A 20,973-nucleotide genomic window follows, 5' to 3' on the forward strand; every position below is an offset into this window, starting at 1 on the left:
GAGATACTGAAGCTGTCGACGCTAGAAAATGGGGCGCGAAGTGGAGACATCGCAACATTGCCGACGTATTCTGTTGTTTGAATTCAATAAAGGGGTGACAGCAGCGGAGGTAGGCAGAAACGTTTTCGCCGTGTATGAGGTTAGTTCCAGTGGACAGAGCATGGAAAGAAAAGGGCTTATCGTCTTAATGAGGATCGTTTTGATATTAGTGACTCTTCACGTTCAGGAAGACTTCCGGGGTTTGATAAAGATCTTTTAAACGCATTAATCCACGATGATCCACGTCAGTGTAACAGAGAACTGGCGGATGTGATGAACTGTGATCATTCCAACACCGTGCGACATTTGCATGCAATGGGGAAGGTTCAAAAATCGGGTGTATGAGTACCGCATGCTCTAAGCCAAAATCACAGAAATCAGTGGGTTGCTATATGTGCATCTCTGCTTGCTCGTCATGAATTGGCTCGTGAACAACACCGACCATTCCTGTCCCGTATCATTACTGGTGATGAGATACGGTGTCTTTATGCTAATGTATGGAAATGAAAGGAATGGTTGAGCCCAAAGAAAGCAGCAACTCCCCGTACGAATCCGCGCGCATCCACAAAAGATAATGTTATGCATCACAGCGAGTGTGTGGTGTGATACGAATTGCTTCTCCGAGGTCTGGCCATCACTGCACACATTAATTCTGAACAACTGAGTTGTCTTGCAGACGCTGTGCAAAAAAAATGACCAGGAAGGCTGCGCGGGGTGATGCTACTCCACGGTAACGCCAGCCCGCATCCTGCTAGACCGAGAAAAAACCGTATACAGGAGATGAGTTGGGAAGTCGTTCCGCACCCATCTTACTCACCTGATCTCAAATGTTCACCCTTCCCGCTCTCTATGGAACAACCGTCAAGAAACTTCCTTTCTGGTGAAAACGCGCTCGGAACATGGGTCGACGAGCTCCTCGCCTCAAAATCACCTGATTCCTACAGTCGTGGAATCGAAAGGTAAACCCAGCGTTGGCAGACTGTTCTAAATAGTTGTTGTTGTTGTCGTTGTTGTTGTTGTGGTCTTCAGTCCTGAGACTGCTTTGATGCAGCTCTCCATGCTACTCTATCCTGTGCAAGCTTAATCTCCCAGTACCTACTGCAACCTACATCCTTCTGAATCTTCTTAGTGTATTCATCTCTTGGTCTCCCTCTACGATTTTTACCCTCTACGCTGCCCTCCAGTACTAAATTGGTAATCCCTTGATGTCTCAGAACATGTCCTACCAACCGATCCCTTCTTCTAGTCAAGTTGTGCCACAATCTCCTCCCCAGTTCTATTCAATACCTCCTCATTAGTTATGTGATCTACCCATCCAATCTTCAGCATTCTTCTGTAGCACCACATTTCAAAAGCTTCTATTCTCTTCTTGTCTAAAATATTTATCGCCCATGTTTCACTTCCATACATGGCCACACGCCATACAAATACTTAAATCTATACTCGATGTTAACAAATTTCTCTTCTTCACAATCACTTTCCTTGCCATTTCCAGTCAACATTTTATATCCTCTCTTCTTCGACCATCATCAGTTATTTTGCTCCCCAAAATAGCAAAATTCCTTTACTACTTTAAGTGTCTCATTTCCTACTCTAATTCCCTCAGCATCACCCGACTTAATTCGACTACATTCCATTATCCTCATTTTGCTTTTGTTGATGTTCATGTTATATCCTCCATTCAAGACACTGTCCATTCCGTTCAACTGCTCTTCCAAGTCCTTTGCTGTCTCTGACAGAATTACAATGTCATCGACGAACCTCAAAGTTTTTATTTCTTCTCCATGGATTTTAATATCTACTCCGAACTTTTCTTTTGTTTCCTTTACTGCTTGCTCAATATACAGATTGAATAGCATCGGTGAGAGGCTACAACCCTGTCTTACTCCCTTCCCAACCACTGCTTCCCTTTCATGTTCCTCGACTCTTATAACTGCCATCTGGTTTCTGTACAAATTGTAAATAGCCTTTCGCTCCCTGTATTTTACCCCTGCCGCCTTCAGAATTTGAAAGAGAGTATTCCAGTCAACACTGTCAAAAGCTTTCTCTAAGTCTACAAATGCTAGAAACATAGGTTTGCCTTTCCTTAATCTTTCTTCTAAGATAAGTCGTAGGGTCAGTATTGCCTCACGTGTTCCAACATTTCTACGGAATCCAAACTGATCTTCCCCGAGGTCCACTTCTACCAGTTTTTCCATTCGTCTGTAAAGAATTCGCGTTAGTATTTTGCAGCTGTGACTTATTAAACTGATAGTTCGGTAATTTTCACATCTGTCAACACCTGCTTTCTTTGGGATTGGAATTATTCTATTCTTCTTGAAGTCTGAGGGTATTTCGGCTGTCTCATACATCTTGCTCACCAGATGGTAGAGTTTTGTCATGACTGGCTCTCCCAAGGCCGTCAGTAGTACTAATGGAATGTTGTCTACTCCGGGGGCCTTGTTTCGACTCAGGTCTTTCAGTGCTCTGTCAGACTCTTCACGCAGTATCGTATCTCCCATTTCATCTTCATCTACATCCTCTTCCATTTCCATAATATTGTCCTCAAGCACATCGCCCTTGTATAGACCCTCTATATACTCCTTCCACCTTTCTGCTTTCCCTTCTTTGCTTAGAACTGGGTTTCCATCTGAGCCCTTGGTATTCATGCAAGTGGTTCTCTTTTCTCCAAAGGTCTCTTTAATTTTCCTGTAGGCAGTATCCATCTTACTCCTCGTGAGATAAGCCTCTACATCGTTACATTTGTCCTCTAGCCATCCCTGCTTAGCCATTTTGCACTTCCTGTCGATCTCATTTTTGAGACGTTTGTATTCCTTTTTGCCTGCTTCACTTACTGCATTTTTGTATTTTCTCCTTTCATCAATTAAATTCAGTATCTCTTCTGTTATCCAAGGATTTCTAGTAGCTTTTGTCTTTTTACCTACTTGATCCTCTGCTGCCCTCACTATTTCATTCCTCAAAGCTACGCATTCTTCTTCAACTGTATTTCTTTCCCCCAATTCCTGTCAATTATTCCCTTATGCTCTCCCTGAAACTCTGTACAACCTCTGGTTTAGTCAGTTTATCCAGGTCCCATCTCCTTAAATTCCCACCTTTTTGCAGTAAATAGTTAATGAGAACATATCCTTGATGACTAAAGTTTCTGTTACGCTTATTGCTGTGTTTATTGAAATTATGGAAAACGCTCCAAACTTATACACCAACCTAATAAAATTTGCGTCAGTATTTTGCAGCTAAGAAAAATGGCTTTGCCCTTGTGTATCAGTAGTTTATTCAGTAAATGTGAACGCCGATCTGTCTACGACGACCTCCTGTGTGCAATAAACTAACTGCCCAAAGAAGTTAGGCTGCATTCGCGTGTATTTTCTTCCCGGGTGGCTCTTTTTATCTTATCCTTGGCCCCGTGCTATTATGTCTTCGTAAGACACAAGCCTACATACAGAAATTTTTTCCTTGTTTTCGGTGCTGGAATTGTAACATATCGTCCAGGAATGGGCGTCTGGACTAAGGCAGAGAGAGAGTATAAGGCACAACTCCTAATCGTGTTTTCAGCGTAGACGGCCGGACTCGTAATACCCGGAAACTCCCAGCACAGCGAATCACATCACGCGTTATTGCGCTGTTCATAGCGGTAGTTAGAGAAACATAAAGCTTTCCGGCTTCTCTTTATTGCCTTCTCAGAGGCTATAGTCTCTTATGCATCTAAATAAGGTGCGGTCCAAGATACACAAGCATGCCTACAGGTAACGTTCATCATGTTGTGATGCAAGAAAATAAAAAAAAGAAGTGCTGAATACTTTCTTCTCATAAATCGTACAACGCTGGAAATTACCGTACGTATAGATATGGAGGCGTGTTAGATATCTGAGAACTATAACAGCATATTAGTGATAAGTTAGCAAGCATTCCACGAACTATCAAGGGAGCTTTGCACCCTCCTTAGCATCGTGTGCGTGGTACATCCTGGATTAATGTTATCGCCGGTGTAATGTCGGGCCGTAGCGGAGAGGACTTAATGAGAAGGCCCGACGTCGTATTTTGCCCTCGTAAAGTTTCCCGCTGAAGCACTGACGTGAATGAAACACTTTAGTTCAACTTTACATGGTATATAAGGTCCTGGGCGACAAGCCTTGCTTGACGACAAATCAGCAACAAAGGATAATTTTTTATTTGTTAAGAAACGTATCTCTCTTAAAAAATTACTAGCTAATTACATGACGGTTGCCCGTCACTAATTTATCCCTCCCACACTGTGGGTAGGGAAAGGAATGGTGACGGTCTGTAATGTGAAAGCAAAATTCGTTTATCCACGTGTTTTAAAAGTACACTGAAGTGACAAAAGTCATGGCATACCTCCTCATATCGTGTCGAACCTTATTTTGCCCGGTGTAGTGCAATAACTCTGCGTCGTATGGACTCAACAAGTCTTTATAAGTCCCCTGTAGAAACATTGAGCCACGGTGCCTCTATAGCCGTCCATAGTTGCAAAAGTGTTGCCGGTGCACGATTTATGTCCCATAAATGTTCGATGGGGGTCATGTGGGCGATCTGGGTGGCCAGTTCATTCACCCGATCTGTCCAGAATGTTCTTCAGTCTAATCGCGAACAGTTATGGTCCAGTGATTCGGCACATTGTCATCCGTAAGAGTTCCACCGTTGTTTGGGAACAGTGGTCTCCAAGTGGCCGAACTTCACCATTTAGTCTATGATTGGTTCAATTGGACCAAATCCATCCCACGTAAGAACAGCCCACACCGTTGTGGAGCCAACACCAGCTTGCACAGTGCCTGTTGACAACTTTGGCGCATGGCTCCGTGGTGTCTGCGCCACACTCGAACCCTACCATCAGGTCTTACCAACTGAAATCGGAACTGACCAGGACACGGTTCTCCAGTCGCCTAGAGTCCAACCGACATGGTCACGCGCTCAGAAGAGGTGCTGCAAGCGACGTCGTGCCGTTAGCAAAGGCACTTGCGTCGGTTGTCTGCTACCATAGCCCATTAATGCCAAATTTCGATGCACTATTTAAACGAATACGTTCGTCTTACGTGCTACGGTGACTTCTATGGTTGTTTCACGCAGTGTTGCTTGTCCATTAGCACTTACAGCTCTACGCAAGCGCCGCTGCTGTCGGTCGTCAAGTGAAGGTTGTCGGCCAGTGCGTTGTCCGTGGTGAGAAGTAATGCCTGAAATTTGTGGTCTCGGCACGCTCTTGAAAGTCAGAATTACGTAAATATTTAAACGGTAATAAACAATATTTTACCTATCTACACAGTTCAAAGAATAAAGAAAACGGTCGCCACCCTAATTAGGCATGAGAATGACTGACATTCTTGTTGGAGAAAATAGGTATGAATAACTTTAACGAACAATCACAACCTATACTTAGCCACACGCGAGTGCAATGAACTCTGGCACCTTAATACAGTATGTACATGTTAAGGTTCGAGCTAACAGATCAGAACAAACTATTTGCATAAATATAACAGATAACGAAACACACTATTGTTTTCATAGATAGTGGTCTTTCTATTAATCGTTATCTAGCATGAGCACAATAGACAAACTGTTGATCCTGTTACACCTTTAATATGCACTTTTAATACACAAGAGGAACCCAATATTATACAGAATTTCACTTGAATAGCAAGAGTAATTGAAAATTTCTATAATTAAGTAACTTTGTGTATTTGAACTACTTTCAATGGAGGGGGCACCTTAATCTTGACCACTGTAACAGAGCAAATTAAACACACTTTCAATACACTAGACAAACAAGCCCTTATCAAGCATGAACATGTAACTTTCAACAATAATAGTTCTCAGCTTTTACTGCAGTAGAACACAAATTGACGTGGTTATAAGACAATAGCTCACCTTTGGGTGATTTTCAACAGGCTGCACTGCGATCATTTAATTTACAAAACTCTATAAACTACAGTTTGGAGAACATTCACTTTAGAAGTTGGCAACAAAATATTAATAAACAGTTTTAATAGAAATATTATTTTCAACAAGCATCATTTACTATATAACTCAGTTCCGCTACATAAACTTTAACTTTCTTTTTACTATCTTCAAGTGGCATTAATTAGTAAAACACTGGGCTTTCCTATTTTCACAATATGGACACTCGGTAAGCATGTTTGTCATGGGAAGGACCCTAAGTGGTCGTGTGACTAGGGATAAAAAATCAAGGTAGGTATTAGAGTTCGAGTATAAGTTACCATATATTTGCGCACACTAAAGCATTCAACGAGCTGATCCTTCACATTGCATATTTACAATTCCTTGGTTCCTTTTTCAGTGACTGCGCAACGTGGTGGCGAGTGGATGTCGGTGGGTGGATTAGCACGCGGAAATGCTGGACCCTGTCATTTCTTGATGGCGATAATACGTAGATACCAATTCCAGAGTAGTTCCAGCTCTTTATCCGTCCATCCGAGACATTGGAAAGTGGCACGAAAACCCTCTCTCGGCACTAGCACAATACACAACTTTTACATGAGCAGTTGACAGTTTGGTAGCTCGTCCCCGACTGACTCTCAATCTACCTCTTCTATCCATGCCAACCACAATTTGCCCGCGCTACTCAGTTCTGTTCCCGAGGGGAACCACACCACCTTTTACATACAAAAATAACTCAGAACCCTAAGTAAAGGTCAGCAGTTTACACAACAGCAACCAAACATATTAATTAAAACAGAACATTTGCGAATATTGACAATTCTTCGAAAAATTATTCACACAGAAATTACAATTATATACATTAAGTTTTTTTCCGTCCAAATGAGACAAAGAGTTTAAATGATAGATGCACTACATTGCATAGAATCAAACCGTGACATCAAAGTTTTTTCCACAGAAAAGGATAACGACTCTCATGGTATCGATTCAATCCAACAACATTTACAGAAACTCAGCGATGTAACATTAAATAAAACAAAAAGGCAAAATAAATCAGAGCATTGGAGCTATGGTCTTACAAAGTTTAGGTCGGTGCTGGAGGCGTGATCGGATGACCCAGGCGGTTAAAGCGACCGCTAACGTAAAGTGGGAAATCCGAAGACGATTCCCGGTCCGGCACAAATTTTCACTCTCACCAGTAGATTAATAGCTGAAGTTCCATCATAATCGCAATTGCGAATACATTTCCTGTAATCGCAAGTGGTTTTATTCCAAAGAGCACAATGGCACCTTTCCTCGCGGTATGTGACAGTTCTGTCTTGAAGTGCATGTGTTAAGTGAAGCTGATTGTAATGGGTGTGCGTATAGTGTGGTGTCATGTTTGTGTTGTATGATGACGAGAAAAGGGAGAGAGCGAAATATGGGTTCTGGCACATAGATTACTCCTCTCGAATAAGAGCAAAAGAAACGCAGGGCTTAATGTCCTCATCCGACAGACAGACCATTAGTGTCACATGCGCTCACTCCACGAGACCCTGCGGAGATGTCTGGAATATAATCCAGAACATAGACTCAAAGTCTGATGCTCGGGAACTTTACGCCACCATCTCCTCTTGCCGGCCAATCCAGGACTCGCCCCAGATACCTGCAAACCCACTACTATTGCGTAGGTGTGGGTTAACGAATTCTGCTACGGAAGTAGAATCATCACCATATGGAAAGTAGTTAGGTAAAGGACGTTGAATCAGCAGTGCGATTAATCAGAGGTAGAACATCCTCCCAGAGTAGACGGAAGTACATCTGGTCAAAAAGTATCCCCGCACCTGTTAGTGGGCATTAATGCGGAGAGTGCCCACCCTTCGGCTATACGGCGGCTTTAACTGTGCTGGGGACACTTTCAGTGAGGTATCTGAATGTCTCTGGAAGAACGGCAGCCCATTTAGCCTCAATGGTTAGGATGATGATGAAATTTGGCAGCTGCGCGGTTATCAGCGTCCGTACAAATTCCCAACCTTTGCTCAGTCTCGCCAGTTCCATGAATGATGACGAAATGATGAGGACAACACAAACACCCATTCGTCTCGAGGAAGGAGAAAATCCCTGATCCCGCCGGTTCTGCCTCGAGAGCCGAAACCTCACAAGGTTGGCCCCTGGGGTCTGGAGCAAAGTCTACGTTCTAATTCATCTTAAAGATGTTCGGGTAGGAACTGTGTGCAGGCAATTATATTTCAGGAATATCATTGTCCACTGGTTGTTTGGTTGATTTGGGGGCGGGAACCAAATAGCGAGGTCATCGCTCCCAACGGATTAGGGAAGGAGGTCGACCTTGCCCTTTCAAAGTAACTATCCTAGTATTTGCCTGAAAAGATTTAGGGAAATCATAGTAAACCTAAATCAGGATGGCCGGAGAGGGTTTTGAACCGTCGCCCTCCCGAATGAAAGTCCAGTGTGCTAACCACTGCGCCACCTCGCTCAGTATTGTCCACAGACCATTGCCTCCCAGGTGCTCCTTGATAAGAGGGCGCAATGTAATGCTGATACAAATAATCATTATTTACGAAATGTTTCTCTATTGCACGCTGTACGCAGTACTGTAAAACGTGTTGATATCCTTCCACATTTAGAGTTTTTTAAGCGCAATAGGGAGACCACGCCCTAAATACGAACAACAGCCCGATAGCATAACAACACCACCTCCTCCGTATTTCATTGGTGGCACCATACACGATGACAGACAACGATCTCCAGGCATTCCCCAAACCCGAACCCTTCCATCGGATTGCCATAGGTTGATTCATCACTCCAAGTCACTCGTTTCCAATCGTCCACTATTCAGTGACGTCCCTCTTTACACAACCTCGCTTAGCACTGACTGCACATATGTTTGGCTTATGACCCAGTTCTATTTAACAACTTAGGCACAGTCATTGTGCTAGCTGTACAGCTGGTAGCACTTTGGAACTCACAAATGATTCATTTCTCAGATTTCATTCTATATTTTTACAAGCACCATCTGCAGTCCTCGACGATTCCTGTCCGTCAGTACACGATAGCTGCCTCATTTTTGTCCAGCTGTGGTTGTTACATCGCTTTGCCACTTCACAGTCGCACCAACGACGTGTCCACCTGCTTAGCTGGGTGGTTCCGTGCTTGCCTGCTGTGCAGCGGGCCGGGTTCGATTCCCGACAGGGTTGGGGATTTTCTCCGCGCGTGGACTGGGTGTTGTGTTGTCCTCATCATCATTTCATCCTCATCACCGACATACGAGTCACACAATGTGGGGGCGACTGAAATAAGACCTGCACTCGCCGGCCGAACTTCCCCGGATGGAGCCTCCCGGCCAATGATGCCATATGCTCATTTCCATTTTTCCAACGACGTGGGCAGCTTTAAAAGGGTTGAAATACCCCTGATGCATGTGTTGTAATTGTGACATCAAAAGACTAGTCCACGTTACTGCGTCTCTACTGACAACACAATACGCCCCGCGTTTTTTATACCGGTGAGTCCGCCTACGGTGACATTTAGTCGTCAGCTCCGCATTATAAAGACACGTCCACATACTTTCGGTCAGATAGTGCACGTAGAGATCTTTTTTGTATGAGCAGCTACGCAGGATTACTTTTAATAATAAGGTTCGTGTTCCAGGCCCTTCACAAGGCTATTGGCCTCTCTGCAGGGAGAGTGTAGCCTTTCTTCGCCGCGGCAATAGGAGGGGGAGGGTGGCGAGCGCATCTGCTCGATCGCCTTTTATGACCGGTTTGTTAACAGGTGAGTGGACCAGGACCCTTCCTGGAGGGAACGCAACGAGGAAAAGCTCCGCCCCTACGCGGAATGGAACCCAAGACCGCCAGTGCCCAAGTCAAGCTATCTACCCGCTAGACCACCACTTCCACCTATCTTTAATAACACTTACAGGAAAAGGAATAATGTAGTCAAAATGACCGATCAAAAATACGAACGACAGAGTTCTTGGAAGACTTTGAAATGAACCGCCCTTGTTGACACTCTGACACACCGGTAATCCTTTTAATTACTTTCTTTGCTTCAGAAACTGCTGTAAAGTAGTAGTTGTGAACATAAATTGAAAAGAGAAGAATGTTTTCTCCTTATCTTAATTCGCGTCACAGAATTCTTGCTATCAGACTGGAAGGAGGCTGCTTCTTTCCATTGAGCTAATGCCCTAACAGGTCTATGCAGAGTTCCGGTGAAGTGTGGAGCTTCCAATCGTTCCTTTATGACAGAAGGATCTGATATCAGAGGCATTAGAAGGGCGACCTGCGCTCGATAACGCCAGACTTCTTTACTGCTTCCCCAGACAGAGAGAGAGAGAGAGAGAGAGAGAGAGAGGGAGAGAGGGGGGGGGTATTGTCTCGCTGCACTCAGAAGAAGACAATGCGCCATGTATAAGGTCGAAGTTCAATTCCTGAAAGAGAACTTGATTGAACGATCTCAGACATCCTATCAGTCGAGAACGAGGGCAAAGAAACTCAGCGTCAGACCGAAACAATGTTTGTTTTCCATAGCAACCTGAAATAAATGCTCGATCTCTCTCTCTCTCTCTCTCTCTCTCTCTAATCTCTCTCTCTCTCTGCCACACACACACACACACACACACACACAAATATGTATTAAGATAACAGAGATTATCATTTAAGCACCTGTTTCACTTTCGTAATGATCAGCTAAATTTTCATGAAACTACTCATCTCTCTCTGACTTATTGGAAGTTATATTTTATAATGTTTCATCGATTTATAGACGTTGCTCTATCATAATTATTTTGTGATATTTTAGAATCACAATTTCCTTCCCATTCTGCGTTTTAAGCATCTGTTGCCAGCGTTTATTTTTCGCTATATTCGTCTGCACTGCAGAGCCGACACGGTTTTATTGTGGCACTCTGTTCTGAAGTAGACGTTTCGAGTTTAGGTTGCGAAACGACTGTTTACCACAAGTAAGCTGTGTGTTCAAAAGTATTCGGAAACGTGGCTGAAAATGACTTACAAGTTCGTGGCACCCTCCATCGGTAATGCTGGAATTCAATACGATGTTGGCCCACCCTTAGCCTTGATGACAGGTTCCACTCTCGCAGGCACACGCTCAATCAGGTGCTAGAAGGTTTCTTGGGGAATGGCAGCCCATTCTTCACAGAGTGCGGCACTGAGGAGAGGTATCCATGTCGGTCGGTGAGGCCTGACATCCCAGAACTGCTCTTCAACAGTGGGAAGCAAGAAGGTGCTTAAAACATCAATTTAGGCCTGTACTGTGACAGTGGCACACAAAACAACAAGGGGTGTAACCCCCTCCATGAAACACACGACCACACCATAACACCACCTCCTCGGAATTTTACTGTTGACACTACACACGCTGGCAGATGTTCACCGGGCATTCGCCATACCCACAACCTGCCATCGGATCGCCACATTGTGTACCGTGATATTCTTTCCACACAACGTTTTTCCACTGTTCAATCGTCCAATGTTTACGCTCCTTACACAAACAGAGGCGTCGTTTGGCATTTACCGGCTTGATGTGTGGCTTATGAGCAGCCGCTCGACCATGAAATCGAAGTTTTCTCACCTCCCGCTTGTCATAGTACTTGCAGTGGATCCTGATGCAGCTTGAAATTCATGTGTGATGGTCTGGATAGATGTCTGCCTATTACACATTATGATCCTCTTCAACTGCCGGCGGTCTCTGTCGGTCAACAGACGAGGTCGGCCTGTACGATTTTGTGCTGTACGTGTCCCTTCACGTTTTCACTTCACTATCACATCGGAAACAGTGGACCCAGGGATATTTAGAAGTGACACCCAATCACCTGACCACGTTCGAAGTCCGTTGAGTTCCGCGGAGCGCCCCATTCTGCTCTCTCACGATGTCTGATGACTACTGAGGTCGCTGATACGGAGTACCTGGCAGTAGGTGGCAGCACAATGCACCTAATATGAAAAAGGTTTGTTTTGTGGGATATCCGGATACTTTTGATCACATAGCGTATTTAGCCAACTGCGGAAGGAGAGGTGATAATGTAAAATTCCTAATTCCGACTTTGCGTTAGTGTCATCGATTAATTTCCCAATCTCTCCACAGTGTCCCATTTGGCGAGGATGTATAACGTTCTCAAATATGTGAGTGGCACGAAGACTTCTTAAGTAATAGAACCCAGTACGTTGTCCTCGATAGTGAGTGTTCATCGGAGGTGAGGGTATCATCTGGAGTGCCCCAGGGAAGTGTGGTAGGTCCGCTGTTGTTTTCTATCTACGTAAATGATCTTTTGGATGGGGTGGATAGCAATGTGCGGCTGTTTGCTGATGATGCTGTGGTGTACGGGAAGGTGTCGTCGTTGAGTGACTGTAGGAGGATACAAGATGACTTGGACAGGATTTGTGATTGGTGTAAAGAATGGCAGATAACTCTAAGTATAGATAAATGTAAATTAATACAGATGAATAGGAAAAATAATCCTGTAATGTTTGAATACTCCATTAGTAGTGTAGCGCTTGACACAGTCACGTCGATTAAATATTTGGGCGTAACATTGCAGAGCGATATGAAGTGGGACAAGCATGTAATGGCAGTTGTGGGGAAGGCGGATAGTCGTCTTCGGTTCATTGGTAGAATTTTGGGAAGATGTGGTTCATCTGTAAAGGAGACCGCTTATAAAACACTAATAGGGCCTATTCTTGAGAACTGCTCGAGCGTTTGGGATCCCTATCAGGTCGGATTGAGGGAGGACATAGAAGCAATTCAGAGGCGAGCTGCTAGGTTTGTTACTGGTAGGTTTGATCATCAGGCGAGTGTTACGGAAATGCTTCGGGAACTCGGGTGGGAGTCTCTGGAGGAAAGGAGTCGTTCTTTTCTTGAATCGCTACTGAGGAAATTTAGAGAACCAGCATTTGAGGCTGACTGCAGTACACTTTTACTGCTGCCAACTTATATTTCGCGGAAAGACCTCAAAGACAAGATAAGAGTGATTAGTGCTCGTACAGAGGCATATAGGCAGTCATTTTTCCCTCGTTCTGTTTGGGAGTGGAACAGGGAGAGAAGATGCTAGTTTTGGTACGAGGTACCCTCCGCCATGCACCGTATGGTGGACTGCGGAGTATGTGTGTAGATGTAGATGTAGATGTTATTGATGGTGATCCGTTTGTTCGATATGGACATTAAAGTACGTTTACTAAAGACTTATTTAACGGAAATGTCTAGTCGAAATAGTGTGCCCTCAACATTGCTGTAATGTGACTGCAATACATGACGATACTGCGCTATGTCTGGGCAATATTGGTGATGCAGCATTCTGCTGCAGGTAGCTGCTGAGGTTGGCCGACTTTGTCCACCAAAGTTGCAGAATATTTCGTATGACCGGATCGTATCTGCCTCTATTCATGTCTGTAAATACTTCTCTCTCACTATTAGCCTTGATTCCTTTTTTTCACGTCGACTGCGCTTCATTGCCACATCAGATAATCTAAGCGGTGGAACAGTATTATTTCGCTTCACTTCGAAAGTTTCTCCCTTCAATCCTATCAGGTAAGGATTCCATACTCCGCAAGAGTACTTCACGAAACGGCGGACAGTCTTAGTGTAAGCAGCCCCTTTAGTAGATCTGTCGCGTCTGCTAAGTATTTTACAAATAAAACGCATTCTATGATTCCCCTTCCCCACAACATTTTATATATGATGGTCCAGTTTCAGTCATTCATAACTGTAACCCCTAGGTATTTAGTTGAATTGACAGCTTTTCAATTTGTGTGATTTTTCGTGTAACCTAAACTTAATGGATTCCTTTTCGTACTCATGAGGATGACCTCACACCTTTCGTTATTCAGAGTTAATTGCTATTTTTTCCACAATGCAGATATCTCATTATGATTATCTAAATCATTTTCCAGTTCGTTTTGATATTCTGGTAATACTTTCGTGAGGTTAAATCGCCGAGCGTAAATCTTTCGACCGAACGCCACTCGGCGACTTTCGTGACCCTAATCTACCCGTTACCCACCTGGGGAAAGAGGATCTACAGTTTTAAATCCGAATCCACGTGTCGATCTTGACGACTGTCCACATCGTAGAGAGATGAAGGCTAGATCAAAGGGAGGCTGAAAGTTTCCTTGTTCCGACCGGGATTCGATTCTACGACCTCTCGATTTCCAGGCACACGCTTTACCGTTGGACCGCCACTTCCGACATCTTCTGATGACTTTACGAGGCGGTAAACGGTAGCACCATCTGCAAAAAATCTAAGAGGGCTGTTCAGTTTGTCGCTTAAATCGTTGATACAGGGTATTTCAAAGTCTTTGTGACAAATATCAAGGTGTGATAGATTTCATTATGGTGAACAATTTTTGTTAGAGATAAAATGTTCACTGACACTTGCCGGCGACGTTGTGTGTCTTTTATAATTTATTATGTCCCTGAGAGGCGGCAGGACATAGCCACTGTGTTGCATATAAGCCAGTCATTTGCACTGAGTGAAAGAAGGTAGGCCGAGGTTCCAAAATATCTTTATACGCTTAGAGGCATTCATTCTTAAGATTTTCTGTTGATCTGTCAATTTACCAGGGTAGGTAGCTTACAGATGCAGCACACCTGTTTAGTAGACCCTACTAGATAGTTAAAATATCGTCCCATCGATGACTTTTACTACGAAATCAGGAATTCAGTGGCACAATCAGGAAGATATACCATAGGCGCGCAATCTGATTAGAAGTCGCTTATGAAGAACTAAATCAAAAACTTTCTAGAAATCTAGAAATATGGAAACCCCTTGATGTCCCTTGTCGGTAGTACTCATTACCTTGTGCGAATAAAGAGCCAGTTGTTTCCCAAGACAATAATTTGTTAATCCGCGCTGGTTATGTATCAAAATGTTTTCTACTTTATTCAAGGGCAAGTTGACTTCACGTTTTTCACATATCATGTACGTAAATGCTTTACAGGGGGAAAGTTTACATCTTCTTCTCTTCTTGTTCCGAACTGGCCAATTCTTAGCAGAATTATATGCTAAGTACAAATTTACAAGCATCAAAGATAATAGACCACGAAATATTGATTTTGCGTATTCTCATTCAGAACATCAAATAATCACCCTACATTGAGGGCATCATAGGCCAGAATAGCGAATCTACACAAAAGGACACGTCATGTCACGTGACTCGAAACTAGCACAGACTGGTGGTCACCTTTTTAGCCCCATTTAGAAGCACATCAGTTCACATAAGGAAAATGTCAAACTCTCGCTGACCGGAGAGAAAATCCTCTTCAAACTCAGCTTTGTATATCTACAAAGCAGCACAATGAAGGGTTTAGAGAAGCAGCTGTGACTCCAAGGAAGACAACAAAAAATCGAAGGAAGACTCAGCTGTAGCACTGAAGACTGTGAATGTTCTAATATCGAAGCTGACGCCAAAGCGAATTTTGAGAATCGATTAATTCCTTTTGAAAAAGATTCTGATTGAGTTGAAATTAATATTCAGCTAATGGAACCATTTGTATGTGCACCGTTCGGATTTTACGTGCAAAAATATGCAAAAAACACGCTTTTCTCGGAGTTCTTTGGAGCTCACCACTTCTACACCTCAAACTTGTACGAATCCGTTCAAACTTTGCACGAAGGTAGATAAATGGATGAAGTCAAAACGAAATTTTTTTATCCAGTAAACTTAAAGGCGAGGTAAATGGGGTACGTAAATTTCGTTCTTACGTGAATTGAATGCATGGAAAGGGTCTAAAGTGAATCTAATAAATAAAAAATGTATCCTTATGATAAAATTTAAAATTCGCTTTCAACAATTTAGCTTCATTCGGATTTTACGAGGAACAAACACGTTTATTGCGTTTTTTGCGGGTGGCACTTCTGTGTTTCAGACTTGTGCGAATTGGTTCAAATATTTTAAGAAGGTAGAGAGCTACATATAATTAACGGACGTCCTGTTTTTTTTTCGTGAAAACTTTATCCGTTGCCACGATATAAGCAACATGGTTCGAAGTAGAATAAAAATCTGTGCCGCATCTTTCGTCGCCCGAGTCAACAAAAATCTACATCGGCTGCCAAGCTATGACGATCTAATGTCGAAATTATGGTAGAGTAAGACTCCTATTCTAGCACAAAAAGACGAATATTTCCTTGGCGAGTTAGGGATGTAAAAGAAGGGAAGGAGCTTTTCGACTTAGCTGGTAGCTTCCAAAACATTTAAAGCGAAACATCTTGACATATTCGCGTTTACTTACTAGTTAACCCTACTTCCAGAGCACAGTGAGCTCTCTTAGCTGCAAGGTGTTGGCACACCTGCATCTCGCAATTTGTAGTCTAAAGCCCCTGATGCTGTGCGCAAAATCCAGAAGATTCGCCACCACCGCAAACAATTCAAAATATCATACTTGTAATAAGTAAGCAAGTTCTTCCGGATGGTTAGAATTTCCAGGGACGTATTTGTTCCTGAGGGGACGGTAAAACAATTTTTTGATTTCTGGGTGGGGGGTTGGATTGATTTTTTTTTTTTTCTAAGGGGACCATTTCTCGCCAAAACTCACCCCCTGTCACATATATGGTGAGGGGCGTAAGGACAAATGGACAGAAATTTATGTGCTTCTGAAGAATGGGACGCATCTACAATGGGAAGTATCCGAGCATTTATAATAGGAAGTATCCCAGAGCGGGGATGCATGTATTCTAAACGTTAGTGACACGTTGTGTCATATTGCACGACGTGACAAATGTCATGCTGGATGGCTTGGTGGCATGTGTCATGTATACGACATGGAATGATGTGTCATGTTACTTTACATGATGATGATGATGATTTATGGCTGAGGGCGCCAAACATGATATACCAATGAGATAGTGAAAATCTATTAAAAATAACAATAAAACGGGAAACCAAGTTCCATTCCCCCACAAGAATTGCAAGGTAACCCAGATAAGGTGAGCTTCAGAAAAGTCCGTAGTAAAATCCGACGAGACACAGGAGAAAAAAATCTTGGATAAAAGGCGGACAGATGACTGTGGGTAGATGAGTAATTATAAATAATGATGCATTAAAATCTCACACCCAGTATTTCGGGAAGCATTCCACACACCACATAAAATCATAAAACACGAACAGCACTCGTATCATTATCAGTTAAAATAGACGGCGGGTCCTGTAGGAGACGCAGATCAACCCTCAGGTCGTCATATAACACACACTCAGTTGAAATATGTCGTATTGACAGCTGTGTCCCGCATCTGTGACATATTGGGGGCTCCTCGCGACGTAGGAGAAAGCCATGTGTCAATGGGTAATGTCCCATTCTAAGCCGTATAAGGACTACCTCTTCAGACCGTCGCGGTCGCACTGAAGGTTTCGCGGAACGTAGTTTATTGTTCCTCACTTCCAGCCACTGAGCCTCCCACAAACGCATGGCCTTCCTAGTCATAAATGAGGCGACAGCCTGCAAGAGGACCGAACAGCGAGCAGGAGGAAGAAGGGAACGAGCCCCCTTGGCAGCTGTATCAAAGAGTTCGTTTCCCCGAACCCTGTGTGCCCTGGATCCCAGCAGAAAATTATTTCTTTGTCTTGCCTTTGAAAGAGGAGGAGGAAATACTGCACTCCTTGCGCCATCCGATCTGCTGGGTACATCTGTACAGTAGCGAGAAGAGCACTTCGAGAATCTGAGCAGATCAGGAATTTCTTGTCATGACGCCGTCTCATCTGCTTCACTGCCCTCAGGACAGCGAACAGTTCCGCGTAATAAGCTGAAAACTGCTCTGGAAGCCCTGTCCAGAGGGCAGCGTGGGGGATCACGACAGAACAACCGAGAAAATCTCCCTGTTTAGACCCATCCATGCAAACAGTTATAAAATCTGGTTCAAATGGTTCAAATGGCTCTGAGCACTATGAGACTCAACTGCTGTGGTCATAAGTCCCCTAGAACTTAGAACTACTTAAACCTAACTAACCTAAGGACATCACACACATCCATCCCCGAGGCAGGATTCGAACCTGCGACCGTAGCGGTCGTGCGGTTCCAGACTGAAGCGCCTTTAACCGCTCGGCCACTCCGGCCGGCTATAAAATCTGGGTGGTGATGCAAAATCTCGTTAAACTTAGCTATAAAAATATAGACTTTACTTCACACGATGCATTATACAGTATGACATGGGTACTAATGCTGCAAGTAAAAGAGCGCGAATGTGTCAAGATGTTTTTATTTAAATGTCTTTGAAGCTGCCAGATAAGTCGAAAAGGTAGTTCGCTTCTTTTAGATCCCTAACTCTGCCCAGGACATATTCGCCTTTTTGCTGTACGATGGGAGCATTTTTCATTCAGATAAGTGTGTAAATAAATAAACACAACAGTCGCAAGCGCTACGACGATAACTGTGCAGCGACACGTACGAAAGAAAGGTTGTCATACCGTCTTAATTATCACGTCAAGGAAATAATTTTACCCAGTTGATTTCTTTTGTTTGTTTATTTGTTTGCTGGTACTTGTCCGGTACATTTTAAAATGGCTGCGCTACAGTCGTGTAGCATGTCGCTAGGGGACCCAAAAAAATCGTGCAAACCGTTCACAAAGCTGAGTATCGTGCGGTACCTTGTTTTCGGCAGCAGTCGACATGTCGTAACTGTATCAGGGCAATCTAGACAGCTAAAGCAGTCACCTAGACCATCCTCACACAGCTCCAACATTTCCGATTTTACCAAAAACAAATAACAGCACGATCCTTCACAGCTTTATCCGTGGGATGTGCTATTTCCATTTTGGCTCCTCCAGGACCGTGCTACGGTGTTGCGGTTTAGGAATTTCAGCGTGAACCAGGATGGCAGACATGTACCAGGGAAAAAAGAAAAGAAAACTACGTAATTTTATTTTTTCGAGGTGATAATTAATACAATTAAAACTTTATGGCTGGCCCTCACACAGTAAACCAACACTTGTTTACAATACTCATTTTCATTTTTTGGGTAGAAGATTAACATAAAACGTTTTCTTTTTCAGGTACTCGCGTCCAGTGGGCCAATCAGCGTTGTGTTTTTTACGGTAGTTGTATTTTTCGGTTCTTTTTACTTGATCAACCTAATGTTGGCTGTGGTAGCGTTAAGTTACGAAGAGGAAGCGGAAATCACTCAGGAGGTAAGAAATCGTCTATCACATCACCACTAGAGCATATTTTATTTTCATAACATTAATTTTCTAGGGTTGGCTTGGCACTTATTATTGTTACTAATGTATACTTCACTAATGAGATTGTTGGGACTGTAGTTGTAGCATTAAAATGAGTAAATATTCTTGATACTTATTAGCATGTAGTTAATTTATCTTACAGTAAAATGGTATCAGAAGTATAAAGAATATGTTAATAACTGGTCTACTATATCTGGTACGAAAACTACATGCTACTTTCGAGACTACACTCTGGTTATAGGATTCAAGGCGTTATAAACTTTACCTCATTCACTATCAGTGATTTCCACACCACATTATTAATCTATACGTCATTTTGTTCAATAAATATCCGAAGGGATAACAGGCTGTTCTGGATTTGTCTCTGTAACGATTTCAGAAAGTTAAACAGTCCTACTGCTAAGTCTGTGTAGTAAACAATTATGTATCTATCATTCTAAACAATGCGAAATTAAAAGTATACCGAAGACCTCATCATTCTCATGGTTTACGTTCAAGGTAGCTGTAATTACATCGCAATGTATGACAGTAATTTGGGTAACTTTTGATCACATTTTATCCCCTGCAACATACTACGAGGCCTGTTCAGAAAGTAAGCTCCGATTGATTGCCAAATTGAAACCACAGTGAACATCAGAAATGTTTTACTTGTAACAATTAGCTACACCTTTCAGCTACTTCTCTACGTAGTCGCCGTTCTGACGTAGAATTTTGTCATAGCGCTGTACCAACTTTTCAATAGCCTCATCATAGGAGGCAGCCGCCAGTGCTTTCCGCCGATTCTCCACGCTGGCCTACACCTCGTTGTCTGTGTCAAAATGTTGTCTTCAAAGACAGCGGTTCATGTGACCAGAGATGAAACTCAGGGGGAGACAATTGCGGACTGTATTGTGGGTAATCTCACATTTCCATTTGAAAACGATGCAGGAGCATCTTCATTGCCCCTGCAGAATGCGGCTGAGAATTGTCTTGAAGAAGAAACAGCACGACAGTTATGTAATGTTAGCTGCATAGCTTCAGGCGAAATTTCTCACCAGGCCCTCGTACTTGGCGGCAGACACTATTTTCTAGACATCTTTACGCACTCACTGCGAGCTCAGAAATGAGAAGAGCGACGTGATGCTAACTGGGGTTATACTAGAGACACTACCCAACACATCTGTGCAAAGCTTTATCGGATTTTCATAGTCGTTTCCATTTCGCGACCGATCGGAGCTTACTTTCTGAACGCCCCTCGTATATAGCAGGTTATATCATTTAGCTTGTGTGACAGGATATACATATATTTTACATTACATTAATCATACCCTGTTGGCATTATATTGTATTCCTTAACGTAGACTGATAAAATATTTGAGTTCTTTGTACATGTCACTGCATGCATCGGAAATATCTGAGATATAGCAGCTATTCACATTCAGAACATTTACTAACGTTACTTCCTCCACTTGCTAACAAAAATAATGTTAATGGTAGTCTTTCTTCATGTTGCGTTGCTCGTCGGTAATTACTGCCCTGCTATCAATTTTCCCTTATAATGCTACAGCCAGCGAAAAGCGTGGGCGGACATACGTCGATGGTTTTATAAAATGCCAAGGAAGAATGGACAACAAATTCAGCGGTTGTGCACCACTTCCACGAGTCAGTTAAGCATACTACATGTATTCACACTAATGTTAATAGGCATTTTGAACCACGTTCATCAGTGACGAAGGCGAGAAATTATTTTGATAACTGCATCTTGGAAATCACAGGAATAGAGTGTATGTTGTATGGTGGTTGTTCTTCAAAATAGTCCATACTGACATTATTCTGTGTGAGACGCGATGACCACTGATCCGTTATACCG

At 43.1% G+C, this 20,973-nt stretch overlaps 1 protein-coding gene across 1 annotated transcript in view; it reads left to right on the forward strand.

Moving 5' to 3' along the window:
- The window catches only part of LOC126484672 (sodium channel protein 60E-like), a 277,274-nt gene that overhangs the window by 46,276 nt on the left and 210,025 nt on the right, over nucleotides 1–20,973 (forward strand). The window contains exon 6 of the mRNA XM_050108265.1: nucleotides 18,939–19,073. Coding sequence (XP_049964222.1) covers nucleotides 18,939–19,073 — 135 coding nt within the window. The remainder of the gene's footprint in view (nucleotides 1–18,938; nucleotides 19,074–20,973) is intronic.

Source organism: Schistocerca serialis, chromosome 6 (genome assembly GCF_023864345.2).
Source record: "Schistocerca serialis cubense isolate TAMUIC-IGC-003099 chromosome 6, iqSchSeri2.2, whole genome shotgun sequence".
NCBI lineage: Eukaryota > Metazoa > Arthropoda > Insecta > Orthoptera > Acrididae > Schistocerca > Schistocerca serialis.